Source organism: Pteropus alecto, unplaced genomic scaffold (genome assembly GCF_000325575.1).
Source record: "Pteropus alecto unplaced genomic scaffold, ASM32557v1 scaffold110, whole genome shotgun sequence".
Taxonomy (NCBI): domain Eukaryota; kingdom Metazoa; phylum Chordata; class Mammalia; order Chiroptera; family Pteropodidae; genus Pteropus; species Pteropus alecto.
In genome coordinates this window covers 6,603,793-6,622,574 of record NW_006431920.1, presented here as the reverse complement: position 1 = coordinate 6,622,574, position 18,782 = coordinate 6,603,793, and the positions used below count along the sequence as shown (strand labels likewise).

Genomic DNA, 18,782 nt, shown 5'->3' with positions numbered 1-18,782 from the left:
CGACGGCAGGGAGCACGTGGAGAGCCGGCGGGTCTCGGGGGAAGTGTGTGTGATCTGCAACCGCTTTAACAAAGTTCTAGGCATTAAGTCAACATTTCTTCTCTAAAACTCCCAAGAGGACAATCTTGGAGGACACGTTCACTCGCTGTCCACGAGGAAGTTTCGCTGAAGGAATTCCGTTCCTCCCGGAACCACTACAAAGGGACCTTCTCCATATTAGTCACTCCCACAGGTGGTTCCACAAATGCCCGGAACACACCTTTCCGCTTTTTCCTTTTGAAAAATGCTGCTCCGTGTTTAAGTGGCTCCTGCCGGTCCCCGTGACGGGGGCTGTGGCGCCACAGGGAAGGGCTGCGTTGGCTGCGGGCTGCCGCTGGGAAGGTGCAGACCTCACCAGCGCCCGGATCAGTGTGGAGAGAACCCGGTGGCCAGACTGCAGCCCACCACAGGCGTCATGTCCCAGATCTGCAAGAAACAAGATGCGGAGAAGGCAGCACTGGTCACCCGGGCTACGCAGGGAGCCAACCTTGAGACAGATGTCAGTTTCACAGCTGAAGAGTGGTACTAAGTATAAGACAGTTACTTTTGGTTTCTGTTGTTAGCAGCCCAGGGACTTAACGAAAAAATGTGTGGTTACTTCGTACAAGCAGGAAGTCCTCTGCGCAGGACGCAAGGAGCATTAACATGCGAACGAGTGATCAGAGCGAGGGGTCAGCTAAGGCCCCTGCCAGCTGGGGAGCTGGAACCCTGGGCTACCTCAGCCGGACAGCGACAGGGGGCTGCCAGGCCCTGACGGACAAGGCAAAGGGAAATGCCACAGCGGTGAACAAGGCCAAGGGGAGGTGAATCACAAGCATGCAGTTTGTTATTCAGAGTTCTCTTTTTTCTTTTTTCCACTCTTTTTGCAGAGAGAAAGGTTTATTAAAGTAAAATGATGCACCAAGTGTTACTCAGGGTTTTCACCTGGTTATACTATAGGATGCTTATGAAGAGGGACGGCAAGCCTGCCAATCAGAGAGACTGGACTCGAAATGTCTTATACCCACTACAGCGAGAAGACGGAGCAATCTACACTGAGATGCTAATTGAGACAATTAAGCAGGTTACCTTTACAACTCGATCGGTCCCACAGGTCACCATCAGTCCCCTAGCAACGTCCATGGACATGTGGGAAATGTTATGTTTTCCTTCATGAAAGGTTGCTAGAGAAGTTCGACTAACAAAGAGAAAAGAGACCATTTAAAACACCTGGCTGTACCTAGAGCTACGACACGTTTCTTAGCAACATATACACAGCTGACCCCTGAACAACACTGGTTTGGATCCACTTTTATGCAAATTTTCTTCATTAAATATGTGCAGTACCGTAAATGTATTTTCTCTTCCTTGCGGTTTTCTTAATGACATTTTTTTCTCTAGCTTACTTAATTGTAAAAATACAGTACATAATACATATGACATACAAAATGCATGCTATGTTATTGGTAAGGCTTCCAGTCAACAGTAGGCTATTAGTAGGTTGTGGGGAAGTCAAAAGTTATACTCGAATTTTTGACTGCACAGGGGCTGGCACCCTTAACCACCCCCCGCCCCCATTGTTCAAAGGTCCCCAAAATGTGGCTACACTTTTGAAAACTAGCTTTATAATTAAAGGATGAAGAAAGCATGACAAGTTGCAAGACTGTTTTATAAAAGATTTAAAAAACTATTTTTTTTTAGTGGAAAGGTCATATGTCCCTAAACATGAAAACAGAAACCTTTAGCAGAGAAGAGGACCTGCACTGTGTGAGATCATGCGGCCTGGGCCCAACATCTATAAGAAGGGGCCAGGCTTTGCCCAAACTTCTCTGGTGTCTAGGGAGCAGCGCTCTCCTACAGCGCTGGCCCTTGCTCTGCTTCAAAGCCCACAGCCTTAGCCTCCATCGCAAGCTCACTGACCAACACCAATGGTGCCCTCCAGCTTTCCAACTCGGGCTTCTGCCTGGGTTTGCCCATCTACTACTTTCAAAAATGATTCAAAGGGAAGGAAAAGAAAATGATGGTTCTGCCCTGATGGATCTGCCTGAGTCAGGACGGAGTGAGGAGCAGACAGATCTGTCTTACGTACAAATAGTTATTTAAGAACATATTGCTAGATCTGATTTTGGTGGAAGAAAAAACGTTGGTCTCTAGAGTTTTCCCAGTAATTAAATTTCCATGCATGTGTGAGCCCAGGTAGGAGCAAGGGATGCTTTTGGAGAGAGCCAGCTCAGCCACTGCATCAGTGTGCACGTGGCCTTGACCCTGCACGGCACCAAGTGGCATGGGCTCAAGACGGTGCACCTGACTGCTGGGCTGGTCCTACCAACATCATTCCTTGCAGTGTTTCAGAGAATTTTGTCTTAAGTCATGAAGTTAGGATGGAATCTTTCTTTAAAAGTCATTTATGAAATTGGGAAGAGACAACAGGACACCTGTGTTGTTTCTCGGGCTCACTCTTCCCATTTCAGATGCACAGTGAGACAGGGATGCGCAAACACTCACTCTTCCTCTTTGATGGAGTCGTAACAGGAATCACACATCCGGACCTGGAACTCGAAGCCCATGATGGGGTAACTTGAGCGCTTGCTGCTGCACTTCCCACAGACGGCCTGCCCGCATTTCCTGCAGTGATGCTTCCGGACCACGGGAAGGAGGAAAAACAGGGGTTTAACTTCGCTTTAATGCACACGGTTTCCCTTTAGAGTAGGGGAGTGGGAGTGGGAGGGCTCGCCTTGAATTATAACCACCCCATTTCAACGCAGCAATCAGCACACAACAGGTAGACAATTTCAACATGTGTCAAGGATTTACAAACAACATCACTTTATTGGTCAAGTACAGCTTTTTGTTCATTCATGTTATCTGTCATGATGTCACAACATTAAAACCAAGTTTAAGTTCAACCGGAAGCCTAAACTAGAGATTTGGGGCAGGAAAAATCTATTCCTATGTCAAAGAAAAATTTTGAAATGAAGTTTTAAATGTAATATACCCTCATTAAGAAACAAATATCCATAACCAAATGTTTTACTCTTTATTTTAGTCTTTCAAACTGTGACGCTGGAAATAAGGTTCAAGAACATTCCAAAGTAGTCCACTTATTATTACTTATTTTAACATATTTTTTGGCCACTAAAAGTTTAGTGGCCTGTACATTTCCTCTCACTCCTATTAACTCATAGGAGAAAAATTCATTTCTTTGTCTTTCCTTTAGAAGTAGGAATGAGTTTGCCCATCAATTACAACCCACTAGTTATCACCAGACATGCACTGTGAGAACTAGCTAATGAGAGAATTCAGGTGCTACTTCAGAGCATTAGCGTGAGTGCTACAATACTCCTGCATCATCTACCAGTCTCATACTAGACCTTGTTGGAGAATAGCTTTGTAAGTAAAATCAAAGAAAGTTTATCAACACACACAAACTTTAGGCCAATCCTTCATAGAGGTATAACCAGTAATCAAAGGAATAAAATCAGCGTTCTTTTTTACTTACCTGCACAAATTCATTTTCAACCTGAGTGCCTACCTTCAAGGCTGCTATAGAAATCTATATTTTTTGTAGAACTTTAGTATTACGTGAATACCTAGTGATAAGAGCATCTTTGAAATCTACAGGCTATTTGGGACATGTTTCTTTAATTTATAAAATAAAAAATAGTACTTGAAACATGCTTAATAAAGATATTCCTGGTGTACTTATATGGTACAATTTATGAATCATCTAAAATTCTTAGTGTCAGAGTATTCCAGGGAGGAATAAATCGTTACTTTCTGTTTGTAAAAGTGCAAGGCTTGTAACTATATGCCCTAATTCATTCTAATTTTGTGCTTAGCTAGTAGAAACACTTTAATAAGTAATAGTCATAAACTGAAAGATCCGTATCTATTTACAGACAGACTCTCGGGTCTTCTACACATCCCAGCTCTCCCAGTGCGGGGTGAGCAACAGGATGGTTAGGTAACAGTCTCCCTGGCCCCAGGGAAGGTCTTGCTGATCATTAGTCACACGATGATAGTGATTTTTTTTTAATGAACAGCAGTTATAGGGAAAAGTGATGTCAAACAAAATGAGAGATTAATTATACCAATAATAAAATACATGATTAACACGGTGTGAGTCACTGCGGGCTACTTACCTGTCGCAACCCCAGTGTCTTCGTGTCCCACATCTGCTTTATATTCCAGAAAAAGGGCTGCTCACATTTCTGACACGAGTCACTTTCTAACCACTGAGGAGCCTGGGAGAAGGGAAGGGCAGAGCCAATATCAGTGCACCTGTACACCTATACTGATGTTTCAGAAATCATCCAGTGGTTATAGACCTTGTTGGGGTTAGCATTTTTTTTTTTAATTCCTCCATATATTATTGCTGTTGCCATATTCAATACTGTTTGTGTTCTGAGTAATCTTTATAATTTTAGTAATGTTTACAGGATCGTTCGAGTTTTAATCAATAGATTAAGAGGCAGTAATTCAATTTTCATTGTGAATTCTTAGAGTTGTCGTTCTATATTTCTTTTTTCTGCTTTAAATCTATATTCAGTTGAGTAAAAACCTATTTCTTACAGAATCTGGTGAACTACTACTTAGGAAATCTTGTGAGGTCACAAGATAACTAACAAGAGAATTCTGGGTGGGCATCATCGTGTCAGACGGATTTGCCACCGCCCATCTCCCAGCCCTTCCCAGTGGGGGCCCACGCAGTTGGCCCACAGACCTCATTCTAGCAGTGAACTCTCTGTACTTTAATTCTTTATGCACATTTCTCCCCCGACCACTAACCTATGGGATTCTTCCCCCCACCCTCCACTAACCTTTCAGTTATTCATTGGTCTTATTCACCTTTATATACATATATAGCCTGTCATACAGTAGGTTCTCAATGAATTTTGGTTGAAACAGGGAAACTGAAGTCTCAAAATTACTTTCTTGAAAACTCAGAAAATATTTCTCTAAATAAGACATTACAAATTGTACTTGATTACAAGATGAACCTGTCAAAAGCCTATTTAACCTCAATCACTTGTTATTATATACTTATTATATATGGAGAATAAAAATAGTAGAAAATACAAATTTCTACAAAATTAAACCAAATGAAGATTATAAAGTAATTAATCTTCTCTTGATCTTGAAAGTTAACACTCAAGAAAACTATATCCGATAAGAGGGGACGATAATAGGAGAATCACAGAAACTGAATTATACTGACCCTTATAAAATATGCGGCGAAGATGGAAAACTTTACAGAGATCCAAAAGGGAACTCTGGTGGTTTAAAGCAGGGGTCGCCATCCTCCGGGCCACAGACCGGGTACCAGTCCGTGGTCTGTAGAAGCTGGCCTGTGTCGCAGACATGAGACTAGGCAGTGGTACCTGCTTTCCTGCCCCCTGCAATTCAACACCCCCATGGAACCAGGAACCAGGCCGCACAGCAGGAGATGAGTGGCGGGCCAGCGAGCGAAGCTGCATCTGCATTCGCAGCCGCTCCCCAGCGCTAGCATCACCGCCTCAGCTCCACCTCAGATCATCAGGCGTTAGGTTCTCGTGGGAGCACCAGTGCCTGGTGCCAAAAAGGTTGGGGAAACACTGATTTAAAGGATGAGTGCCCCCTCATTCTTTGTTTCCTATTGCATCAAAAATTCCTTAGTATTTTAGATGTGTCACTAGAAATGTGTCTACATATGACAGCGATTACAAATGTCTTTCTTTTGAGGGGGACACTCACAAATAAAACGAAATGGGCTGATAGAGAAACGAGGTTTCTTTAAATAACTGGGGCGATGCTGGGAATGAGAAGGGAGGATAGAGAGTGATGGAGATGTGTGCCTACGTGAGGAACAGCGCTGTCTTGATGTGGGATTCTTCCTCATTTCTGTGATCAATGGAAACAGAAGGTGGTTTGGGAACACTGTCCGTGAAAACATCCCTGAGGGATACAGATGACGCGGCAGGCCCTGCTGCTAACAGCATGGGGGTGTTGAATTGCAGGGGGGAGGAAAGCAGGTACCACTGCCTCGTCTCATGTCTGCGACACAGGCCAGCGTAACTTCTACAGTACCACATATACAGGGAAAAGTCACGCGGAACAAAAAAACAGTGTGAAATGTATTGACAACAGCAATATTCGAGCATTAGTACACATCTCATAAGGTTGTGAGGATTAAATGAGTTGACACTGTAAAATGTTTGCATAGTGCCTGGTATACAGCAAGGGTCATAAGTGTCCAGGCAGTGTGCCGAAGGTTTTATAGGCCTATTCCACTTCATTTTCATCACAATCATAGGAGATACAGAGCAACATCATCCCCATTTTACAGGCAAAGAAATAGCTTGGGGACTGAAGCAACTGTCCACGGTGCGTTAGTGGACGGAGACCCAGGAGTCGAGTCAGCGCCTCTACACTTGTCCACTGTACTCCACACAGATTCTGTAAATAGGTCCTAACCATTCCGACACGCAAGGGTCTCTAAACACGGTCCTGCGGAATGACGACCAAGACAACTGTGTCCGCCCTCAGGGAGCGTAATTCCGTCTAGGGGTTTAGCAGAGAATATTACTTTGCTGAGCTGGAGGGCAGAGGGGCACATGGAAGAAATATGCTTAAAAAAGTTGAGATAACAAACGAAAAACCAAAATCAGAAATAAATAGGCTTTTTGGCACACATTTTAATTAAGAAATACCCGTAAGTTTGTTTCTTTTAACAGGATTAAGTGTCATGCTGAAAGTATGATGAATCATCCTGTTATACACCTATTCCTTAGGGAGACTTTTGTTTTGTGCTGAGAAGAGCAAAAGAGAACATTAATCAAGTATTCTGATCCAGGCAAAGATGATGCGGCAAGAATCCACCTGCACTGCGAATCTGCTTAGCACTAATGTATAAAATACCATCTACTCTGCCATCGACCACCTTAAAATAACATTCTCTAATTACTGTTACTTGTTCATTTGGGTTTCATGCGTACAACCCCAAAGAAACCCCTCTACTTATGATCTGGCAGAGAGGCGAACTTGCTGCCCACTTCCGAGTGTGGTGCCCACAGCCACAGCGGGTTGGACATGCCCTAGTCACATCCCCAGGGGACGCAGAAACTGGAGGCAAGCATTGTGGGGCTAGAGGATCTGGGGTTCATCCTCTCTGCCCTTGCCTAAAGAAGTCCTACAAATTGTACAAAACTCTAACTCAGAGTAGTCAAAATCTTATAGATTATAGGCTGCTTACTTTGCACTAATATTTATTCAGCTAATGAAAAAAAAAACCTACTAAATATGATGCATCTTTTTGGCGCAAATTACTTTCCCACCAACGCTAGCAACCATTGAGACAGACAAGCCGGTAGAGCAAAATATGTTCCAGGCCGGTACGCATGTGGTTTGAGGTAATCTTCCAAAAGCGACTAAAAGGAAGAGAACCGCCCACACAGGAAGCACCTTGAATGATAGAACTGTCTTTTCTTTCCCCTCATGTACAAATAAATTCCACAATCGTGTAACCTTGAAGGTAGAGATACTGCTTCTACTTTCTAACTATTTTTTCTAAAAGGACTTACCAAGGATAAGAATAGTGGATTGAAATTCAAGTTGTTAAACCCTTGGAAGAGCCACTAGCAGCCACTGGGCTCCAAAGGTCCCCTCTCTCCTGAGCTCCCCACTCCCTCAGAGTACTGAAACATGACAGGCCAAGAGTCCAGAAAACAGAATGGTCCACTAGCTGTTCCTGACGTATGTAACTAGCAGTTGGTAAATACAAAACAAAGTTCAATAACTCTTTCCAGAGAAAATATGACACATTCTGTACTATTAAGCCACTGTTACACATGTTTAATAACAAATTACTCTAAGGCCTACTAAAAGATTTTAGAAAATTCAAAAAGTAATTAACCAGTGAACACGTAATCAAGATTTTCTCTATTCGACTTATCTGACAAGATCACTAAAAAACTAGCAACCAGAAGTTCTCCATATTATGGAGTGCATTTTATTATTTATAGGGTAGTATAGTTCCTTTACCAGATTACGAGCGTCTTGCAGGCAAGAATATTTGTGTATAGAACATGGTAAATATAAGACTGGAAGTGAGTAATGTCACTACTTTTTAAAAAACAGGTTAAACCCCTTTGATTACATTTTTGTGGTATGCAGGTTTATTCAGCTGGAATCAGACTCACGAGCAATCAGAGGCGACCCGTAGCAGGCATGCAGGGGACAGTGGCAACGGTGCATCTACTGCAATGCTGCACAGCGCGCTGACCTGCACACTGAGCAGACTGTGTGACGTCAGGCAACACAGCATTGCAATGCAATGCAGTATCAATAAGCCGTTTTTGATGTATATTCACTAAGTTTCCAGATTTTATGGTCGCCCTGTAGGTGCTCAATTAATGTTTCTGAAGCTAAACACTAAGTCTTTAATATCGCTCATACTTTCAGATCTTCTCTGGAATCAACTCTTTTGCTATCTACGTCACAGGCTATCAATGCCATTTGGAAAAGAGAGATAACATCATTGCTAGCAAAGACGAGAATGGAAATTCTGACTGGAAATCATCTGATAACATCTATAAAAAGCCTTAAGAGTTGACATACCCTTGGCCCAAAGGGTCTATTTTCAGAAATTTGTCTGAAATAAATAACTGAATAATCACACAATGACAAGGTCAAGAATGTTCACTACGGCATTATTTAAAATAAGGAAAAAGGCAGATTGTTTGGATGATTAGAGTGTTTGTCTAAAGAACTGAAAGGACCTTAGAAGTCATGTCATTCAGCCGTTTCCCTTTGTGGAAGAGGGAACAGAGACTTAGGGAAATTGAGGCACTTGTCTAAACCAGGGCCCACAACTAGTTAGCAGCCCGAATAAGTCAGAGCTCAGATCTCCTGAAAAGAAGACTGTCGACATGGACTCTGAAACAGAACTCCGTGGAAAAGAGAAGAGAGGAAACATATTTTTCCAGAAAACGCCAGGCACCCAGCTACGTCCCCATGCTAGCCACCGGCACGCCTCTCAGTTTGCGTACCAGCTGTGCTGTGGGACCACACGGTGCAGTCCGTTCCCTGGCTGTGCTGGAGGCTGTCTCCAGTGTCCCCTCAGTGTACTTCTCAAGGCTGAAAATCAGCCTAAATGCTAACTTCTTGTCACTGGAGAAACTCAAATGAGCAGAGGACGCAATGCAAAGTGACGCACAGGACTGTCTGTACCGTGGTCAGCGTTTACAGCGGGCAGGGTGGAAGGCCACGCGGCTGCTTGGAGACATCTCCTGGCCAGCCTTGCCTTGCTCTTTCTCTTACCTCCTCTCTGCTAACGTCCATGTTCCACACCGCAATCCCACCGTCCGACGAACAGGAGACGAGCTGCCTCGTGAGTTGAAGGTAACACAGTGACTGCACCCGGTCACTGCAAGCGACACACACAACAGTCACTTGTCTTGGTGGGGAAACCAGCAACCGTCTTCATTTAGGCTCAACTCTCTTTCCTGGTTAGAATCAGCCACTGGCATTTTATCGCTCTTTGGTATGGTAATTTGGATTCTAGCATAAACTACCTGACAGTCTACAACTTACTGTACAGAATAATAGTTTCTAGGAAGTAAACACTACTTTTAAGTCAGTCGTTAAGAGATGTAGTCAGAGATGAGATGATACTAGAGTTTTCTAGACCAATCACCATGATTCCCATTTCAGGTGTACAAGATTTACCTGCCTGTCAGAAACAAGGAACAAAGGAGGCCTAACTCCCTCACCGGCACACAGTCCTAGGAGCGAGTAATCACACACTGCGTAGGCTGCTGGCACACACGCACGCTCACGCCCCTGCCCACGCACACTGGTGGTGGCGGGGGAAGAGATCGGCCCCTCCCTGACGCTCCGCTGGTGCCCGCAATGCAGTCTCCTGACCTGCAGGCTTGTGTGGACAGCCCTTCCTTGGCTGCTTACAGTGACTGAGGACAGCCTAACCAACAAGGAGGAAAGGCTTCCTTTTTCTTTCAAGACTAAGTGGCACGAGCCTAATGTCACAGCTCACGAATATGACTACATCAAATCACACGTTACTTTGCAATGAAACATCTTTGAATTTGAGAAAATGAGTTAGACATCCAGTCCCAGGCTGGCTCAGTAGTGCATGACACGCAATCTTCCGTGGTCAAAGTCCGCACCTGGGGTCCCTGACCCACGTCAGCCTTAAGCAGACGTTTCCATGGGGTGGCTCACTGGGATGGAAACGTGGACGTGCTCCTTGACTACGAAGACCCTGTGCTTTTTTTTCCCTTTCGCTACAGAACACCAGGCACTCAGGACTAACAGAAAAACAGTCAACAGTAGACTCGTCAAATGGCCGTCTCCAAAGTACTAATGTCTCCCTTGCCTCGCCCAAACTCAGATTCTCTCCCACCCCCGTGACCAGTCACGCACTGATGGCCCTGGAGCAAGAGTGTGCGGCCTTTCCTTCCGCCGATGTCCCACATGATGATGCTGTTGTCAGAGGCTCCTGAAAAGAGCAGCCGTTGGATAGGGTCCCACCAGAGGCAGGCGATGCTACCTGGGGGTGAGAGGGAGACAGAGTTGGGGAGTTAACTATAACCGCACATTGGGACACCGACATTTGACAGCTAAGACTGAACTGGCACCGCCTGAGTCTTTCAGTAAAACTGTATCTTTGCTGTACAAAGGCCCATTCAATGCTTTATCACGAGTCACAAAGAAGACACTGCACATTCATGTTCCAGAGTTGTAAGGTTAGGATGTTCAGCTGTATATCAAACTGAATGCAAAGATGTTTAAAGAAATTTTTCCTTGTTTTGTACCATAAAACTATGAACAGCTATACATGAAGGGTTAGTTTAGTAAAAGCTTTTGAAAAAATAGCTGTTAATATTTAATGAGAAAAGGCAGTTAAGATTACTTCAGTCATCTTATATAAGATAAAAATCTAGCTTATTCCAGGTCTCTGGGACCTTGCAGGTGGTTTCACCCCAAGATGATTATGTTTAGGAAAATTAAATTGTGTCTCAAAAAAAAAAAAAATTTGTAGGTGCACCACACAATTATGCCAGAGAGTTTAGGTAAAAATCCAAATCTTACATTTTGTACTCTATATTGGCTAAACTTATCAAATTTGATACCCTTGAGAAATCTTTCTTTCTACAGATTTCTCTTCCAACAAATCTCTTCATTGTTCCATTGACTGTTGCTTGTCTATAAAAAATTATTAATAAACCTAATAAAATTGAACCAGTCACACAAGCTGGTAATATTTTTGGTGGTATATAGAAAATGGATGAAGCCATATTCAAAAGCAAACAACAGAACTGGTCTCTCACAGAAACAACAAAAGTGAATAGAAAAGCATTTTGCAAAACTGGCTTCAGGGATAATTTTGCATGAATCCTGGCCTTGTTTAATCCTGTGGCTCATACAGCTAGAGGCCTAAAGGCAGATAAAATAAACATGGTCTTTCTCTAAGAACTCAACTCAGTGGTTACCAGAACCCACTGTCCTCAGCACCCGGGAGAAGACTGAAGAACCTGGGTCATGAGACTGTTAGTTACAGATGGAAAGTGGTGTCTTCAAAGGCTGTGCTTTCTTGCCCAAATCTATTTTAACTGACTGTTTTTCCTTTTTCTCTTTTTCTCTACAAGGTCCCTGATCTGACAGACTAGATTTCACCTAAACGGATTATCTAGAAAGCATAGAGAGCATTTAACTTGTTAAACTTAAAACATTTTCATAAAAGTCTTTGATTATTTCAGTAAATCCTCAATTCTTCAGTCTAAACCAGATGGCCACCAAGTTTCTCATTTGTTACCCAATACAGCCAGTTGAGTTTTAAAACCCTTCCACAGAGGCTCACCAACTCACTGCCCTGAAGAAACAATGAAATGCCACCTGGTCGTTCTCTTCCCTCAGGCCCTATCCTGGGAGGTTTCTCAAGCTGAGGCTGAACCGAACCAGATGTTTCTCCTAATTGTATTGATCCACCCGGCCTTGTTCAGCACTCTTGAAACTAATCAATTAAAAAAAAAGAAATAAGAACAACAACAACAACAACATTCCTCTGAAGCTCTTACCATCTACAGGAAAATTTAAAGGCCTTCTGAATATAATTTAAATGAAAAAGGTCAACAAATTTGGAAGAAAGCAATCTGGAAGAGATCTTGACAAGACAAAACCCATCCGAACACCCTACCTTCGCTAAGTTTTCACTCTGTTTGAGATCTAAATCCCCCATCTCGCCAATCGAACTGAAATCTGCCAGATCATAAGGAGCTGATCATTCATGAAACCACGGAGCTGAGAACTAAATCTGGATGCCCAAATAGGTGGAAAACCTGTGGGTGATTACACAGCCTACCTTCATGTCCTTTGAGGGTTGTGATGACTGAACAGGTGTTCTGTTCAAGCTTTAGCAGTGTGATCTGTCCAGAATAGTCACCAACGAAAGCATACTGGGTATCAAAATCGTATCTGTGGAGAAGCAGTCAAGGATCTAAATCCATCTCAAAGTAGAAAATGTGTACTTTAACCCGTTTCCCGTTTGCCCTGAGAACATTTGCCAGCAATGCTTGCGGCTGCAGCGTTTACCCCGAGATAACTCGTGGATTATAGTCCCAACATCACCCCCAAAGTCTGCCATGAAATATCTGGCTTTTATTATTACTTTCGAATCACTGTAGTATATCAATAGTTTTTGGAAACAAATGACATCATTCCATTTACATCATTCTGTTTTTAGTAGTAGTATCCCCATTGACAAAATATAGTCATTCTCGATCACTGAAAATGTCAAATCCTAGGAAACGCAGCATTCATGCGCGTGATGTTAACATTGTTCTGGAACAGTTGTTAGCTAAAGAGTCATTTAAATCCGATTTATGTACATATTTCTGTTACATTAGGATTAGAGACAAGTTCTGTTTAGAAATAACTCCTAGAAGAGTTATTTATGTTTTATTTTCACATTGAAAACTAGATTTATTTCAGCCTCAAAGAGCATGTTTATGTAAAATTAAATTAACACTGGCGGCGAGCCATACTTTTTCTAAACAGGAAATAAGTTAAAGAGAATACGTGTAAACCTAAAACTGTGGAAAGGAAACTCCTAACTGAAAACTATGTAATATATAAATATTGAAGAAAAATTGTAAGCTGGAATTATTGGAAAAATTAGTATTCATTTGTTCAACAAGAATTCATTGAGTACTTGTTACTATCCTAGAACTTGGCAATAAAAAAGATAAAAGCTGATAGAAAAGACATGAGAACAAGCAGTTATAATCAAATAATAATAAAGTGCAAAAAAGTAAAATAATAATGAAAAAAGCAAGAAAAAACAGAAAATGATTATTTATGAAATATATCTAGAAATAATATAAAACCGACAGCACATATGGACATGAACCCATCTTTCTTTTGGCTTAGATGATTCAGCGTGAAGTAAAAAGGATGGTTTACTTTAAATTGCTGTGAAAAGTTTCACTTTAATCATCCAAAAGACTCTTATTTGGGGCAGTAGTAAATTTCAATTTTAAAAATATATGAACTATTGCTAACAACTTATTACTTTCTCAGTCACTTGATGACCAGAGAAATTTGTGGCAAATCAGAATAGCATAGCCACTATTTTAATTCAAAAACACAGGTCCGAGCGAACACCGCAGGCTGGGCCACGACAACTGTGATTCTTCTGTGCCATCTTCTCCTGATCTATATGAAAAGCCTAATACCTAACAGAAACAGTTCTTCAGCACATGATACATCTGAGTATTTTCCCTTGTTTTATTCTACAGTGTATGGTACAATTTAAATGCTTATTTTATGTATCTTATGTTGTGCATTCATTTGTAGTAAGCATCTGTTATAAAGGCTTTCAATGGAAAAAAATTTTTACTACAGCAGATGCCCAATTCTAAAAGAGAAACCACTGCGGGGTATTTGCCTGTTGCTGACAGCCTTGATCTTGCCTTCATTAAGATACACAGCCACCACAGATAGACTTAAGCAAGGGTGAGCTCTATATGAAACAAATTCTATTTAGTAGTAGAAAGTTTTTAAAGCAGCAATTTCTTAACATTTGGGGGGATGCTGAGGCATCTCTGAGAGTATTATAAGGTTTATGAACCCTCCCCACATACAAAAAGCTATAAAACTCATTGTAGCCCAGTTATAAACTCCAGGGTAATAACCCTTATTATATTCTTTTGCAGTGTCTGCTAATAACCAATTACTAGAAGATCAATTACTTTTTATTTCTTTTTTTATACAAAGAGTCTTTTCTTTCACTTTGAAATGTAATGACAGAAGGTTGCATTAATAAAGTTTAGGTTTTCCAAGATTTTGTATTAAAAATGTCATTTAATAATTATTTTCAATAAATCAATTCTATATCAAGAAAAGTAGATACAGAAATTCTTGGATTTTATGTGAAATATACAAGAATCATTCAGTCTTTGAATCTCAATTAACAATTTATGATCAGATTCAAAACTAACTATAGGGACAAGGAGGCCCAGGGCAGGCGAAGGGCCAGCCCTTGGAAGGATACTGTAAACACGAAGCCCAGGACGTGAAGAAGTGCCTCCCGAGCAGGTCCCCGTTCCGGGTGCACATCCAGCTGACACACTTGTCATGGCCGGTGCTGACCATCCACTCTGTGGCCAAGCTAAAGATAATCGCAGACACCCGGTTCTGATGCGCTGTAGGAACAGAAAGGAAAAGTCTGCAGCCTTCAGGAAGAAACGTGACCTTCAGAATCAGGTCCCGTGGGGTGAGAACTGAGGCTGAGCTTCTCAACTTGGGTGGCCTGGAGACACACGGTCTGCACAGCCCTATCGTGGAAATGCCTGCCTCTGTGAACAGTTTCAGATAATCCGCCCTACCCCAACTAGGGAACATTACTTTGCTCTTAGAAAATCCTTCACCACCAATGACTTCCATATAGAAAGTCGCAGTCTCTTCTTAAAACAGCAAATTTTTATTGTTTATAACTTTAGTGTTTTGACCCTTTAGAAAATACTGGCATTGTAAACAAGAGCACTTACAATTTTCTGAAATTAAAAAATAGTGTAAGTATTTTGTTTCTGGAATAATTTGTGTGTAACTTTTTATTATTTATAAAGACAAAATATTAGTAAAGTTCTGTATTCCAAAATAATAGCTGACAATGAGAAAAGTATTCTATCTATGACCTAAATTGTGGAATATCTGTGTTTCCAGGTCAACTATAAGGCACACTGGGGCAGTGATCTGTCTACATCTGGTACAGGTCCTTGCATGCAAGCTGAAATAAATGCCTGGTCTGATGAATGAAGTCAGAGGCTAGAGAGAGAAGCCTCCGACCTTGCTCTCAGCTATACAGGCAGCTTCAGAAAAATTAAGGAACTCTTTCTTATAAATTAACCATTAAGACATTACAACTACCTGGGTATATGAGCAAATTCATGAACAGACACTCATCAAAGATGACAAAGGGTTAACGTTAAATAAAGCTTAAATCATTTTTAGCTTGAGAACTGTTATGACTATCAAACTGGCAAAAAATCCCACAAAGACCACTATTGTCAAGACTCAAAGAGCAGGTACTCTCAACCACTACTCATAGAGTTGTAAAATTTATACTATTGTGGGAAGGTGTTTGCAAAATACATCTAGAGCATTAAAAAACTTTTTAACATTTAACCCAGTTACTCCACTTTTATGACTCTGTCTTAAATAGATGTAGAGTCAGAGTAATAGTCAAGACACACACACGTATAAACATATATATGAAATACACATACATATATACAGGCACACACACACATACATATACACTGTGTTTTTGTGTGTGCTATCAAAAACTGGGAACAGTACACATGTTCAAAAATAGAAGAATGGTGAAGTGTGATAGATGCACCCAATGAAACAGTATACAAAATTTTAAATGTTAATAAGCGGGAAAAAGATGGTAAATAACTCCAAAGAGGTCAGAGCCCCTCATATAACTGGGGTAACAAAACTAAAAAGTTAATTTGAACCTAATTTTTCATAAGAGGAGACGTGCTAGTTTTATGTATGCAGATCTATGTATATATCTGCAAGTGAGTGAGTATTGTAATTACCTGGGTAGGTCTTGATAAAGTTCATTTTATTAAAATCTTCAGAAACATGAAATTCCTAAAAGTAAACATATGCAACAAGAAAAACAATTATGGTTTTAAAAATCACAGGAACTTAACTTTCAAAACAAAGTAAAATACAAAAGTTGCTATCACCAGACTCGGGACTCCAGATTAACTATACAACAACAATAATGTGGGATTGTTTCTTTCATCAGACCTGTCCTCGGGCCACCTTTTCCTTTGGGGACCAGAGAGCATTAAGGAAGCTCGGCATTTCTGTCCAGTTCTTCCTCCACAAGCGAGCACTTTGAATCCCCTCTCCTTCTAACTGCAAAGGAGGCATCTTGTTAATTTTTCTCTCTTGGCTACACCAAAAATTCCTCAAGATGACATATATAAAGCACAATTAGAAAGACCCATTACTAACAGAGTTCTCAGCTACAGTGAAACATAGGGCATGTCAGTAATGTAAGGGGAGAATCATACATATTTAATATACAAACTCACAAAAAAGGCAAATGAAGAGACCGTGGGTTGTTTTCTTTTATACGCTTGTATTTTCCAATTTTTTATAGACTGTGCAATACTTTATAACTAGGAAAAATTAAAAGTATATACTTCTTAATGAAAAAATGAAATTCAACATAAAACCATTGTTCTCCATCTTGGTTTTGCAAAGTATAAAAACGTATTAGCATTTTAGAGATACTAATCTTTACTGAGAGGAAGATCGATAGATCAATTGCTAACTAATGATAACTTGGATTTACATTGCTCCTTTCCACTGAGGAGCTATAAGAGTTTTGTATGCCATCCTAGAACATATACCCTTGAACCAGGAGCCTCAAGAAGGGTCCCTAGAAAAATAAATGCACAACCACTGCCGCCACTGGAGAGGCTTGCACTTTGTGGCTTCTTGTTATTTTTGTGCGTACATGTTACCATGATATTCCTATAAAATTTACAGGAAAATGAAAAGGAGAATGTTGGCATTTCCTGCTACATAATGTATTTATTTACAGCAGCCCCAAGCTGACAAGGCATGGAGCTCATCAACCCCCGGCCCTGCAGCCCCCAGTCCTCACCTCCTGCCTACTGCTGCATGAACTGCCTGGGCAGAAAGCCTGTCTTTTGTACTGGCTCTTTGTTTCATGGCCCAGAAAGGCACAAACAATAAACACGGAAAATATATAACAAGTAAAGAAATTAAATTTGTACTCAAAAAACTTTCCAAGGTGAGAAACCCAGGACTAGATGGTTTCAGTGGTGAATTCTCCCAGGCTGCAAGTCTGAATCTCTTACAACTCCAAATTAAAAAAAATTAAAATAAAATAAAAAATAAAAAAAGCTTAAGTGGGCGAAGAACTTGAATAGATATTTCTCCAAAGAAAATATACAAATGACCAATAAGCACATAAGATGCTCAACATAACTAGTCATTAGGGAAAGGCAAATCAAAACCATAATGAAATACCATTTCGTGCCTACTAGGATGGCCTAATTAAAAAAAAAAAAAACCAACAGAAAATAACAAGTGTTGGCAATGATGCAGAGTCACTGCATCCCTTACGCATTGCTGGTGGGAACGTACGATGATGGTATAGCCACTTTGGAGAACAGTTTGGTGGTTCCTCAGTAAGTTCAATACAGACTTACCGTATTCCATTGGCAGTTATATATGCCCAATAGAATTAAAAACTTTGGTTCACACACAAACTTGCACATAAATGTTCATAGCAACATTTTATAGGAATATCATGGTGATGTGCATGCACAAATATAACCAGAAGCCACAAACTGCAAGCTTCAAATAGCTTCTCCAGTGATGGCAGCGGTTGTGCATTTATTTTTCCAGGGACCCTTCTTGTGGCTCTTGGTTCAACGGTATATATAGGTTCTAGGATGGCATATAAAAACTCTTATAGATCTGCAGTGGAAAGGGACATAATAGCCAAAAAGGGATATAATAGCCAAAAAGTGGCAACAACCTAAATGTCCATCAACTGGTGAATGAATAAAGTATTTTTACATTAAAAAAAACAAAAAGGAATGAAGTACTAATTCAAACTACAATACAGATGAACTTTAAAACATTAAGAAGTCAGACATAAAAGTTAATGCATATCATATAATTCTACTTACATAAAATATCTAAATAGGCAAATCTCTGGCTCAAAAAGATTGCCAGGAGCTGGGGAAAGGGAGAATGGGGAGCGACTACTAATGGGTTTGGGGTTTCTTTGGGGGAGGGGGTGTGATGAAATGTTCTGGAATTAGAGAGTTAATGGTTGCATAATCTTGGGAATATACTAATCTTGGGAAAATCACTGAATTCCATACTTTAAAATGAATTCTATCTCAATTCTCATTCTCATTTTCTCTCTCTCTCTCTCTCTCTCTCTCTCTCTCTCTCTCTCTCTCTCTCTCTCTCTCAGAAATGGGGGCTGCTACAGTCTCACATTCACTGTATGGAGACTGTGTTTGGTGGGCTAGCCTGAGCATTCAACCATCAACTATGACAGCACTGAGTTCCACAGAAATAGTTTAAAATTAAGCACTGATTTAAATTAGCCCATTTTAAGGTCTAATACCTATACTGAGTTCAACATTTCTTATGCCCATCGGGCATTCATTAGTAACTTTATTTAAACTGTCCACAGG

At 40.9% G+C, this 18,782-nt stretch overlaps 1 protein-coding gene across 1 annotated transcript in view; it reads right to left on the bottom strand.

Annotated features, from left to right (window-relative positions):
* Positions 1-6: 6 nt before the first annotated feature.
* The window catches only part of WDFY1 (WD repeat and FYVE domain containing 1), a 30,538-nt gene continuing 11,762 nt past the window's right edge, over positions 7-18,782 (bottom strand). Inside the window, exons 5-13 of the mRNA XM_025043196.1 lie at positions 16,122-16,176; positions 14,567-14,717; positions 12,377-12,489; positions 10,438-10,564; positions 9,316-9,421; positions 4,161-4,262; positions 2,524-2,654; positions 1,108-1,216; positions 7-465 (exon numbers count right to left, since the gene is read on the bottom strand). Of these exons, the coding sequence (XP_024898964.1) occupies positions 406-465; positions 1,108-1,216; positions 2,524-2,654; positions 4,161-4,262; positions 9,316-9,421; positions 10,438-10,564; positions 12,377-12,489; positions 14,567-14,717; positions 16,122-16,176 (954 nt within the window). The 3' untranslated portion in view covers positions 7-405. The remainder of the gene's footprint in view (positions 466-1,107; positions 1,217-2,523; positions 2,655-4,160; positions 4,263-9,315; positions 9,422-10,437; positions 10,565-12,376; positions 12,490-14,566; positions 14,718-16,121; positions 16,177-18,782) is intronic.